This window comes from Malaclemys terrapin, chromosome 2 (assembly GCF_027887155.1).
Source record: "Malaclemys terrapin pileata isolate rMalTer1 chromosome 2, rMalTer1.hap1, whole genome shotgun sequence".
Lineage (NCBI taxonomy): Eukaryota > Metazoa > Chordata > Testudines > Emydidae > Malaclemys > Malaclemys terrapin.
The window spans coordinates 58,679,178-58,692,317 of record NC_071506.1 but is presented as its reverse complement, the minus strand read 5'-3'; the positions used below and the strand labels follow the sequence as shown (position 1 = coordinate 58,692,317).

General features: G+C 38.0%; 1 protein-coding gene across 6 annotated transcripts in view; it reads left to right on the top strand.

Moving 5' to 3' along the window:
* The window catches only part of SULF1 (sulfatase 1), a 173,715-nt gene that overhangs the window by 144,793 nt on the left and 15,782 nt on the right, over positions 1-13,140 (top strand). For 4 of the 6 annotated variants that reach the window (XM_054019242.1, XM_054019241.1, XM_054019243.1 and 1 more), the window contains 7 exons: positions 2,405-2,660; positions 4,851-4,947; positions 5,037-5,131; positions 5,616-5,681; positions 6,195-6,367; positions 8,952-9,094; positions 9,187-9,310. In XM_054019242.1, coding sequence (XP_053875217.1) covers positions 2,405-2,660; positions 4,851-4,947; positions 5,037-5,131; positions 5,616-5,681; positions 6,195-6,367; positions 8,952-9,094; positions 9,187-9,310 — 954 coding nt within the window. Of the gene's footprint in view, positions 1-2,404; positions 2,661-4,850; positions 4,948-5,036; positions 5,132-5,615; positions 5,682-6,194; positions 6,368-8,951; positions 9,095-9,186; positions 9,311-10,183; positions 10,218-13,140 lie in introns of all 6 variants that reach the window. The other 2 variants (XM_054019245.1, XM_054019244.1) reach the window with 1 other exon arrangement.

Below are 13,140 nucleotides of genomic sequence, written 5' to 3'. Positions count from 1 at the left end.
GTTGTTGCAGTCCTTTCCTGCAGCTTACAGGTTGTCTTCCAGTGCATGAAAATTATTTTGCCTCATTTTTCACTTTATCCCCTCTTTTCTCACTAATAAACAAAGCTGGCAAGAGACTGGAAATGTGATTATTTCCAATTCAGACCTGAAGCTACCTCACATCTTCCCACAGAAAAACACCTGGGAGAGGCCAGGTCAGGGCAAAATCTCTCTGAGATCCAATTTGTGAAGTTTCCTTCAACCATCCTCTGTTGGGAGAACTTGGGGTGTAGGGAGTCAGAAGGGCACAGGTTTTGAAGTTGGTGCCATTTCCAATTTCTGAGAACCAGGAGCTTTTCTATAGAGACAGTCAAGCTAGGAGTTGTACTGAAGAGATTGCTTCTATTCTGCTGGTGCCCCTTCCATCAGGAGCTGTGCTGCCATTGGCCGCTCAGTAACAGCCATGAAGTGGACCCAGTGGAAGTATTGAGCTGTGAGCTTTATTGCCTCCCTGTATCTGTATGGAAATCTGTGAGCAGAGCAAGCTCTGGCACTACAGAAAGGAGCATTTCTTCATCCTCTGTCCCAACCTAACCTCTTTCTTCAAATCCCCTCTGAGTTCCATCCAAGCAGCATACAATCTGAAGGGCCTGGTGATCATGGGGCACAGTGTAAGGGCAGCTCAGGCCCCAGTTTTTCAGACTATTTAGTAATAAGATTGAAATATTTTCCAAACTTTCCATATCAGTCATTTGATTAATAGAGAGCATGGGAGGAGTTTGTAGCCTTGCAAGGGTCTATTTCAGTTCACCCTGCAAATCTTTGCCTTATTCCTTCACTATAGACAATAGGTTTTTACATCAGAGAGACTTTGTAACTGGTTTTCTCTTCTGAAAGGTGTATGTCTTCACTGACTGAGTAGGACACTTTTTTAGAGCTGACAGCAGGTATCCACTGAAATAGTTTAGGAGGATTATGTCATTTGAAAGAAATGTTAAATGAGGCTCACTATCAATGCTTCCAAAAGATTCTTGCAGAGAGGTTCCGTGTAGTTGTCTCAGAGAAAGCTTGTGATATGATCTGCAGTATCTGTCACTCCATACCTTTTCAGAACTCTCCAGGAATCATTTCATCCTATGTTATACTACAAATTAACGGAGAACTTTTAATGACACCAGTCATTTTACATAGAGTGTTGCATATCAGACATGGATTTTGAGTGTTGAAATATTTTACCTATTCCATCTCATCCCATAACACACTAGCACTGGACTTTTAACATATGTATAATTAAATGTCATCAGAGTTTTGTTACAAAAGATGGTGTCTCTTTCTCCCATTTCAAATGTGTTGTTATCTACTGAGTAATGGCAGTGTGCTCAGCACTTTTGAAATTTACAGGAAAAATTTCCCCCATCCCATTGATCTTACAAACTTACTCATGTCTGAATTAATACATTGCTCAGTGTGGGTGTGGTTGGGTGGGTTTTGGGAGGTCGGGGGTGAAATGCACCATGGTATGATGTAACATTATAGGTTTTATCAACATGAATGTGGGATAGCTACATTGCTCACAAATAGGAAAACAAGTGAGTTGTGGAGGTCATCCCAGGTCAGTCCAAATAAACTTTTATACTATCATGCATTCCATTTTGTCTAACAGTAAAAAACTAACCAAACAAAAACACCTTAACAATGTTTGAGAAGGTATTTAACATGTTATTTGGGACTTTTTTTTTTAATATCTCCATCTTTAAAGCCAGATGTCTTAGTTACCATGAGTCCACCTGTACAGGACTTGCAGCAACCCATAAAAACTTCTGTATTTCTATACATTTCTATATTTAAAGTTGTGCCATTTCTAAGTCCGGAGTCTCAGGCCCTTACAGGGGTAGAAATGAGTGCTGAATCCCCATGAGAGTGGAAAAATCTTGTCATTTCTAGCGCTGCAATGCAATAAAATATCCAGGATATGCTTATACCTTGAAAAGCCATCTCGGCTATGTAACTGAATCTTGTCCTTTTGATGTCTAACTTTGAAAGGAAAAAGTGCCGCCATCTCTTAAAGAAGTGATTTTTGGACGCCTGCACCCTGATTCTCAGAAGTTCTGAGCTCCCACGGTTCCCATTGATTTCAGTTGCCAATTTGGTTGCTCAACATGTCTGAAAATCAGGCCCTGGATGTATAAAGTTGAGTACATAAAAATTATGGCACCCAAAATAAGAGGCCACTTCTTCAAATTTGGTCCTTAATTTGCCAAAGATCATCAAGGAAGTCTTTGCAAAGCCAGAAATAGATCTGAGATCTCCAAGTTTGTGCCTTGTTACGAGTCCATCCTTCTTGCCCTTTGAAATTTGCTGCCTGTTTATGAAATCCATTTTTGTATATCTATAAGCTTGAATACGTTTTCCTCCTCTGATACAGAATATAAACCCCGATTTGTTCATACTCGCCAAACTCGGTCCTTGTCTGTGGAATTTGAAGGTGAAATATTTGACATAAACCTGGAGGAGGAAGAACTACAAGTGTCGCAGACCAAAAGTATTAGTAAGCGTCATGACACTGAAAATGAGGAGGATTCAGAAGACAGTAATGATGGTGGTGATGGTGAAGAAGAAGAAATGATAGCTGATGGCACCAATGCTGTTGGCCAACCTGATTCTGTCAGAGTGACACACAAGTATGAATGCTTTATATCGTTTTCCATAAAGTAAATTTTCTCCCACATTTGAATTTTCTTCTTTATTCTTTTCTTTGTGCTTTTCAGTATTTTACAGTTTATATAACACAACACAATAATATAATAAAATAATGATTTTATAATTTTGCCCTCTCCTACACAGGTCAAGCCAATGGGATGAGTTGTACCTCTCTAAGTGAGGGCAGAATTGGGCCTAGCGATTCCAACTTTCCTGGCTGTTTGTATTAATGTACAGACTTGGCACCAGAGACTCAAATAAAACAAATTAAACCTATTTACAATTGAGTAGAGATGGACAGCAAATAGTTTTCCCATCCTGCAAGAGTTTTTGAGATTTTAAAAAATTTCCCATCTCAAATCAACAAAAAGTGAAAATCTCAAAAAATTTTGCAAACCAATAATCCAAAAAAAAGGACCAGGTCAATCAAAACATTTCATTTAGATAATTTCATAATAGTTCATTTCAATTTTGACAATCTATATTTTTTAACCTTTTTAATATAAATTAATTAACATTTCCAAACCAGAAAACGAAACATTTTTTCAAAAGTTTTTCAAATCTGGAGATTCATCAGAACTGATTCTTTTCCACAAACAGTTTTGGGTTAAACAAATCAGTACTTTCCAATGAAAGAATGTTTTATCAGAAAATTTCCAACCAGCTCTATAATTGACAACTCACTTGCAATGACAGGGGTTGGAATAGGAGACTCTGTATACCTTTTCCATCTCTAACTCCTATGGGTCTATGACTTTCCATTTTCTTCTGGAGCAGAGGCATAAGGGAGTCAGATTGAAGCAGGGCAGGTGAAGGATGTGTCCATAGAGTGTCAGAAATGCACAGTTACGGAAGTTGTGTGAGAACATCAGTAAGGGAAACTTTGGGAAAACAGTATGCAGATGTTTATCTCTCAGTCTAGTCTCGGTAAAAGAGACAAGGTGGGGGAGGTGAAATCTTTTATTGGACCAACTTTTGTTGGTGAGAGGGAAAAGCTTTCGACCTAAGCAGAGCTCTTCTTCAGGTCACCTGAAAAAGAGCTCTGTGTAGCTCAAAAGCTTGTCTCTCTCACCAACGGAAGTTGGTCCAATAAAAGATGTTACCTCACCCACTTTCTCTCTCTAACATCCTGGGACCAATACAGTTACAGCAACACTGGATATTCTCAGTTAAGTCAGTCTTGGCCTTCTCACTGTTGTTTTCTCTTGTTAGAACCGTTATCCTGAATAGCTGTCTTTAATGCATTTATTTTGTTCATAGTTACAGATACTTTAGCGCGTAACTGTTCACATTATTTACCACTGGAACTTTCTTCTGTCACACAGCAAATTGATGAGTCATTACTCATTGCTTTGGACAATCATGTCCCATTCTTACCAATTGTGTGCTCATAGATGGGGATTCATGGTAGTGTGCCAAGATCATGAGGAAAAAACCTACCTCTCTGCAGCTGGTGGCTGTACAAGCAATGGCAATTCTGGTTAAAGGGAGATTAAGAATTTGATGGAGTTTTATACTTTGGTTTTGTTTCTGATTGGACTGAGAATCCCCAACATGTTAATGTTATTGCATCTGAACATAGCAGGCACAGAGCCCATGCAAAGGGGGAGTTTTCTCCCTGTTAGAGAGAAAACAAATGGAGGCCAACACACATCCCTGGCTGCCATTGTTGAGTCTAAATCAGGGGCAGCCAAATTACGGCACCCGAGCCACATGCGGCTCTTTCACAGTTAAAGTCCACTCACGGACCCCCCCCCCCCCCAAGCACCCCTCCCATTCCCCACCTACCAGACTGGGGGAGGGGGAGGTAGGGGTTTCTGCCCATCAGGGAGGGGGGGTCTAGGGACTTCAGCCCCATGGGAGGCGCTTGCCGATGCTCGGGGCTTTAGCCCCTAGCCCCACGACCTTGACACTGGGGAGAAGCTCCAAGGTGCACCCAGCTCTTAAACTTCCGAAAACTATAGTCTGCTGCTCGGAGAGTCAGTAAGTTTGGCCACCACTGGTCTATTTTATTACTTACCAGAGGGCGGAATACAACTGGAAAACTTTATGGGGAGGAGAGAACAGGAAGAGACGTTGGAAGAAGGGGAAGAGGCGGATGTGCACAAGGAAAGTTATTGATCTCTCTCCGCTGTTCTGTTAAATGATTCCCAATATATTTGCATTTATAGGTGTTTTATTCTTCCAAATGACACCATTCACTGTGAGAGGGAACTATACCAATCATCCAGAGCCTGGAAGGACCACAAAGCCTACATTGATAAGGAGGTTAGAGGGATTTCAAAATCTATTCTTAATAAAGATTCTAAACTCTGATGTCATCACAGTGTAACTCTGCATATAAATGTGCTTTGCAGATTGAAGCTCTCCAAGATAAAATTAAGAATTTAAGGGAAGTGAGAGGACACCTAAAAAGAAGAAAACCTGATGAATGTGATTGTAGCAAACAGAGGTAAGAAAGATTTACCTGCTGCTCTGTTTTCCTCACTGATTTACTTTATGAACTCATGACCTTTTATACAGTGGGAAAGATTTAACATTAATATCAAGAAATGGATTCAAGCTGCAGAGTTTGGCTCCAGAGCCTAAATGCCTCAAAATTTGGATCCAGGATTTTGCTTTAACCCATTCTACAGGTAGGAGCCATCATGAATGAATTAAGATCCAGATCTGTATTTTAGCATTAGGTGTGCTTGGATTCTGGTTATATATTTCGACTCATCTCTATTAATAATTTTGATATAGTATGTGCTCATGTAAGTCATTCCTGCTAGTGAAATAAAACAGACTGTACATTCAACTAAAACAATAATAGTATCTATTTTTAAGTGCAGAACATAAAACAGATGGTGTAATATTTTTTTTGCTTTGACTGTAGAAAATGAATTAAGTTTTATCCAGTCATGAAAAGCTGATGTTTTTAATATTATCTGTAGCTATTACAACAAAGAGAAAGGGGTGAAGGCCCGAGAGAAACTGAAGAGCCACCTTCATCCATTCAAGTAAGTGTCGTTTTTCCCTTTGCTATCAGCTGGGCACTTGTTTTATTTTGCTTTTTAGTAACTGTGAAATATCAATGATGAGCCACAGTCCAAAATGGCTGGTGGGTACCAGAAGGTGGAAACTTTTGACTAGCTGCCCAACTTGAACCCTCAGTAGCTCAGGACGGGCACTGGGAAATTAAAAACAATGGCACAAATCCCGATGAAATGAATCATCCTGGGGACTGACTGACTTGATGATCTTTAGTTGGGTACTATTACCTTTACTTCCTGTACTTGATACAGCATCTATCCGATTTACTTGTGATGAGCGCATCTTCTCACAAGGTTAAGAGATAAAGGGGGGAGAGAGAGAAAGAGAGAAAAAGACCACCCTTAATTAGGCTCCCTCTCTGGTACATAGTTTCAAGCATTCAGCCTTTTAAAAACTCAAATAAACATAATTGTTAAAGCTCTTATGAAACAAATAGAAATTAGTCTATGTGAACTACTAATTGCTTCCCCTCTGAACAGAGAAGCAGCACAGGAGGTGGACAGCAAACTTCAGCTATTCAAAGAGAACCGCAGGAGAAAGAAGGAGAGAAAGGGAAAGAGGCGCCAGAAGAAAGGAGATGAATGCAGCCTTCCTGGACTTACGTGCTTTACCCATGATAATAACCACTGGCAGACAGCACCATTCTGGAACTGTGAGTATTCCTTATCTCCACACGCAGACTTTAACCAGGTTCATCCTCCTGTCTCATGTGATAATTTCCAGATAGGACAGTCAACGAGGGCATTATTTTGGAAAGCAGGCACTTATCTTCCTGACACAAAATGCACACAAATAAGTAATTGCCGTGTAAAGAAATTAATGAAGAGCTGCACTTGTAGTTATTATTTATTTATACTTCAATATAAATACCTAGAGGCCTCCATTAAGATAGTAGAAACACAAAACACAAAAAAGACATGTTCCTGTGCTTATTTATTACCATCTAATTTGATTTTGTTCCTCTTCTTGTAGCTCAAGATGTCTAAATATTTCAGAGGACTTCTAATTATGCTGTTTTATGATCCTGAAAAGAGAAATAAAAGTTCCATTATTTCCTGTCTATATTCACATTTATTTTCCCACCTACCCATATAATACTGCTTGTTAAATTCTGGTAAATGATTTCTTCACTTTGTTAAAGCAAAGTAGAGTGAGGATGAATACAGTGGCTCAGATTTTGCTGTCATTTACACCCATGCAACCCTGAATAGGAGTTACATGGGGAGTCTATCAGGACAGAATTTAATCAGCTGAATTTAGAGTTAAGTTTATTGAGAACATAATTATCAGACTCAATGAGACAAAACCATAAAATCTGGTATCATGTCTCTGTGACTAAAGGGAGACCCAAAAACTATCATAATCTTCACATTAGTTAATGTTATGCCAAAATTTGGCAGGAGGAAGGAGGATTTTCCCCCCGGCCCTTAAGGATCATCTCCTGACTTGAAGTGAAAGAATTTATTGATAGTCCATGTAATTTTTATCTAGGCTAGTACTATATCAAACATTGCATTTAAGGTATCTACAGGACTTCCATTATAAACCATTGTTTTCAGTTGTGTGTAACTGTCTGAAAAACTCTGCTTTGGGGCTGAAAGTTTCAAGTTTTGATCACAGAACAAAGGGGATTGGTTTTTTGTTTGTTTTTTATTGAAAGTTTAATCAAAATCCATTCACTCTTTTCCACAATTTTTAGGTGTTTTTGCACATATATAACTTAGGAATAGCTGTTCTATAGAAGCTGAAAATTGTCAGGTGGCTAGATCTCACTGAGACCTAGGGACAAATACTCAGCTGGTAGAAATTGTCAGAGTTCCATTGACAGCTGAAGTTCCGCCCTTTAGTCTTCAGACCAGTTTGCTAAAGACAAATATTGCAAATTGTGGAAATATAAAAATTGGGGTTTACATTTGTAGTGATATTTTGCACATATGTAATACAAAACTGAGAGTTTTGATGGGGTAGGAATTTAGCATAAATTGAGTAAGGACTTTTGGTTTTAACCCAAAGTAATTGATGTTTTTCTAATCTTTTCCTCAGAGACAAAAACAAACAAAATCAAGCAAACAAAAAAAGCAGGGAAACTGAATGCAAAAATTAGTTAATGCTAATTTTAAGGTTTCGATTTTAAACACTCTGAAATCAGGAAAAGATAAACATTAAGAGTATCATTGTAACCTTAAATCAGACATTGCACATATATAATATTTTAGATTAGTAGTTATGCTGTTAAATATAATACGATTTAACCCTCTCATTCTGGTACACCATCATATTTGTGTGCTGGTTCCACTCACCTCAGAGGGCTGTGTGTCAGTGATGCTGAAAACCTTTTGATGGCCCATACCAGTGTCCTCCTTGGGGTTTCCTCGATGGTGCGCATCACCTCCATTACTGCTCCTCCAGGGCTTCATTCTTCCTACTAGTGCCACTTCACTCCTGCTTGCTAGCCCTGCCTCTTTCCTTTCTGCCCTCCAGCTCTGTTATTCTGCTCCTCTTGCTTCATAGTGGCCCCCAGCAACTCTTCCAAATCCCTTCCTCCAATGCCACACTGCAACATCCCCTGCCACCTTCTATGTACAATCCAAACCCATCTTCACATTTCCATTTCCTCCTCTTCAGTTTCCATAATGTACCTCCTTCTCTCCTGCCTGCCACATTACCTCTCCCTCTCATCATGTATACTTCCTAACAAATGGAGCTCAGGCCACAGCACTGACAACATACAGACAGCTCTCACTAGCTTCTAGAGGAGTGCAGAATAGCACCCTGTGGGTGGAATTTTCTGTGAAACTTGTATCCTATATGTTCAATGAGGTTAAGGTTACTTTTAGAACATCGGTGCAAATTTTACCCTGACTTATATTCTAAGCAACTCCATTGAATCTCAATCTGCATGAGCAACTGAGGACAAGAACTTTTTTTTTAAAAGGCTTACAGCCTATTCACCCCAGAGAAGTCAGATTTACATCCTGTGTCAGGCGAGGCAGAATTTTGCCTGTTATCCACAGGATTTCATGTCTCCTGTTATTTAAGATGTGTTTTCATATATGTTTTTGTATTTAAATAATGTAGGAAATATTTGTGTTTCTGAATAGAATTTAATGGTTTAATTTTAAAACTAAAGAACTTTTCAGAAAAATAAAGTGATTAAAATCAATAAAAGTTTTCCTAACAGAAAAGCAACGTTTATTATTTTATATCTAAAGCTAATCATTTTCTCCCAATTACAGTGGGGTCTTTCTGTGCTTGCACAAGTTCAAACAACAATACCTACTGGTGTTTGCGAACAATTAATGAGACACACAATTTTCTCTTCTGTGAGTTTGCAACCGGATTCTTGGAATATTTTGATATGAACACTGATCCCTATCAGGTAAACCCATTTCTGTTACAAACTCTTCAGCACTAATATTTTGTGTGTTTGCACTCTTGTTAACAAATATTTCTTTTTTTTCTGATGCCCAGCTGACAAATACAGTACACACAGTGGAAAGAGGCATTTTGAATCAGTTACATATACAGCTAATGGAATTGAGAAGTTGTCAAGGTTACAAGCAGTGCAATCCACGACCTAAGGGACTTGAAACAGGTAAAAAAGAAAAAATCTGAAAGAAAGCACTATTCATGTATGTTTTTATTTTTTGTTTTCTTAATTACTAAGTGGATCAATTACATCTCTCTCTTTCTCTCTCTCTCTCTCTCTCTCTGAAAACCTTGCAGTTAATTGTGCATACAGCATTATTAGTGCATTGCAGATATGTTTCACTGCAGATATGTTGGGTTACTATACATGGACATTACAAAGTATTGGGCAGGAAGGTGACCAAGCCATTACACTAAAAAATAATAGAAGAACATGCTAGTGCTGCTTAATTCCACTCTAGATAGCTTTGTACGACTTTGTTTCCATTCTTTCCTGCAGGATTAATTTTGTTAGTCTTTGCTTCCCAATCGCGTCCCCATCAAGGAGTGAGTAACTGCAAACTCTACATTGCAACCGAGAATGTATGTTGCAGACTTTTAATGGACAGATGTTCCCTCTGTTTTTAAGGAAAGCAAGATATGAGCAGTCCTTTACAAATTTTTCTGAATTAAAAAAAAAATATTAAGTGATATTTATACTTCATTTATCTGGAATTTGTTGCACTTCATTTTGGGTGACCTTAAAGTGTGCTTTTACGGGAATATTCTCTTCATATTTTATGCGATTGCTTCTTTATTTTTCTCTCTTTTTTCCATGAAAATTCTCTTAATTTATAATTTCTAATCTGATTTTTGTGGGATTTTTTTCAATTCTTTGAACACATCTTTCAGGAAACTTTTGTTGGACTGCAGCTCTGTCTATATTTAACACAATACATTTCTTTTTAGGATTAGATGCTGTGCATGGAAACTACATTGTGAATGGTTTTTACAAGTTCTAAGCACTAACAAAAGTTACTCTTGTATTTTCCTATATCAGGAAATAAAGATGGAGGAAGCTATGATCCACACAGGTATCCACACTTTTTTATTCTCCTCAGCAGCTTCTTTCCAAATAATTGCATGATCCAGTCCATTTCAACTAATGTCTGTATCCTGCTATGTTGCAAACAACATAGCTTTTGGTGCATGCATTTTCTAACAATATTCTCCACTGAACTTGGCCATTGGTTATTAGATCTGCCATTCTGCATTTAACTTAGCTCATTGTCATGGCAAGACTTCATGCAGCTCACTGTAATTAGTCCATGCCTGTATTTCTTATATGCTTATATTGGGAATCTATGTAAAAAGAACAAACTGTTTGTTTTTTAATTTAAGACTATACAGCTGCTTTGTAAATGTAAAACAAATGTGTTTAAATATAACCTCTGATTTATATATACTCCAAGGGCCTGAGTAAGCACTCATTGAAGTCAATAGCTATATTCCCGCTAACTTCAATGGGCATTGGATGAGGCCCCTACTAGATGAAATAGGGGTGGGGTTGCTGTAGGTAAGCATACTGTATGCACACCACTCACTGCTGCGAATGGGGAAAACAGATCCAGGGAGAGAGTAGAAAAAGGGACAGAGACATTGAGAAAGCTGATATCATAACATCACTGTATTGGTATCTGCAGCACTGTACACTCTTCAGGTTAAGTGTAGAATTAATGGTAGAAAATGATCCAGGATATTTGGACTTGGTTCTGTTCTCATTTTCCATCAATTTTACACCTTTGCAGCTTCATTCACTTTGTTGGGATTACACAAAATTTACACCAGTGTATGTGAGGGCATAATTGGGCCTCAGGAGACTACAGTTGTATAAATTGTCCATTTTATGGGGAGAGCAAACAGTGTGTGATTGTTAGCTCTGTGTATCAAACACAGCAGTCAGGAAACAATTAAAATAATCACATCTTGATGTTTTATAAATCTCTAATTTAAGCAGCTGTTTCCCTGTAGAGCCAAGTTTGTATTTTCCCCAATTGTGTAGTTTCATGACTGAGGATATGATGAGCTGTTCTGTGAAATCTCGTGTTATTTCACAGTTTTGAGCATCTCCTGCTAAAGCCTGATGGGAAACCGTTATTTACTACAAAGGGAGAATGAGATTCTTGGATTTTGTTGGTTTTATTTTTTTAAATAAAACTATACTTTTTAATCTCTCATATGAAGACTTTCTTGCAAGCATTTTTTTTGCTACCTTTAACTTTATATCTAACAGAGATGGCATTTTTATGTTGTAGGGCTGCATATAATATGGCACCATATATCATATTACATCTTGTCATAAAGTCTAGTAGTGAAATCATTCTAGCCACTGACTCACCAGGTCATTTAAAATTATTCTATTGGGAAGAGTAATAGGTGTAGCACAATTAAAATAATACTGACCTGTAAAGCGCAGGTCCAGACAGAGTTTCCCAAAGGTCAAAGGTATTTGTGTCCAAAGTTTTGATTCAGACCCTTCAGACCCTGTGAATATGTGACATTTATAAAAGAAACTTAACCATTTCTTAGTAATCTTTTAAAGGAATCTCTGAGAGGAATCTATTCTTCATGTACCAAAACTGTGCAGAATTAAAAAGGATGTAGCTCCATGCTGTTGTGAGTCTCTTAAAATATTGTTGGGTATTATGTGAGCCTGCTTAGTAGCTCAGCTTAGATGTATTGATATTTTAAATACTTTAGTTCAGAATTTAACACACAACTAAATGTGTTGATTTATGGCCAGTACAACCATATTAGCTGTGTTGTGGCTGCAGGCATATATGTCCGCACAGTTTGTTTAATGCCTATGTAGAGAATGAACACTGCATGCCCATTTCTACCCTTGGATGCATTCAGGAAGAACCTATTATAGGACCTCTATGCCACACATGTGCATTGAAGGGCAGATCTTGACTCTACATAAATAGCTGCCCAGAGTAACCATGAATATACACACAGACTGAGACTTTCCAAGCTGCCTCGGGATTTTGATGCCCATTTGCCATTATTCTTAATGGGATGTGAGTATCCAAATTCCTTAGGAAGCGTCAAGGAATCTCAGCCATGAGTAACAGTTTGAGTAAAGTTTTAGAAGAGAATCCCAAAATGTGTGCTTATGTATGTAGCCTTAGCAGCATTTTTCTACATTGGGTCTTATCCTGTTTATCTGATAAAATGCAAAATACTTTAAAAACAAAAGCACTTCCATATTAATCAGATACAATTTTTCCCTATTTTCCTTCTCTGTGTTTATTTTTAACAAGATTTGATTTATTGCAGGGGGAAACATTTTTCTGTTTTTCCTGTACACTTTTATCTCAATTTATGAAACCTCTCAAGTTCATTCTTGAGTTGTGGGTTTACAGCATCTGAAATAACTCACCCAATCAGCATGCAGTCAATTCTAGGAAATGAGAATATTGTCTTCCCTGTTGGTTAACTGTGGTATAAATTATTCTGTTTTTCTTATATATTAAAAAAAGTTGCACTTCCTGGCTGCTGTTAAAGCCATTAAACAGCTTCTGCTGCCATCATGGCCCTGAAATGAGACTTGTTTGGCTAGTTGGCAATGGGATTTTCATTATATCAATTTGTTTCTCTATATATCACTCAAAATAGTATGGCATTTGGCTGTTAGATCCCTGACAAAATGACAATTGTCCTACTATAACAGCATAGTAAAATTGTAATTATTGTAGTGTCTGTACTTAAGTTGATGCCTTGGAGAGTTTTAAGGGTAACTTTCATTAATGGTGCCTCCTTCTTATTACCTCATCTAGCCTCTTTTCCCCACAAGAAAGTCCCCAGAATGTTCATGGGAAAATAGATCTCTGTGTCTACAATGTTGCAATTTTGTAGGCCTATAAGTTCTCAGTGAGCTTCTTATTGTTGGGTTTTGTTTCTTATCCTTTTTCAGAAATCCTTTTTCAGAAAAGGGGCACATTTAACCAGCAGGCT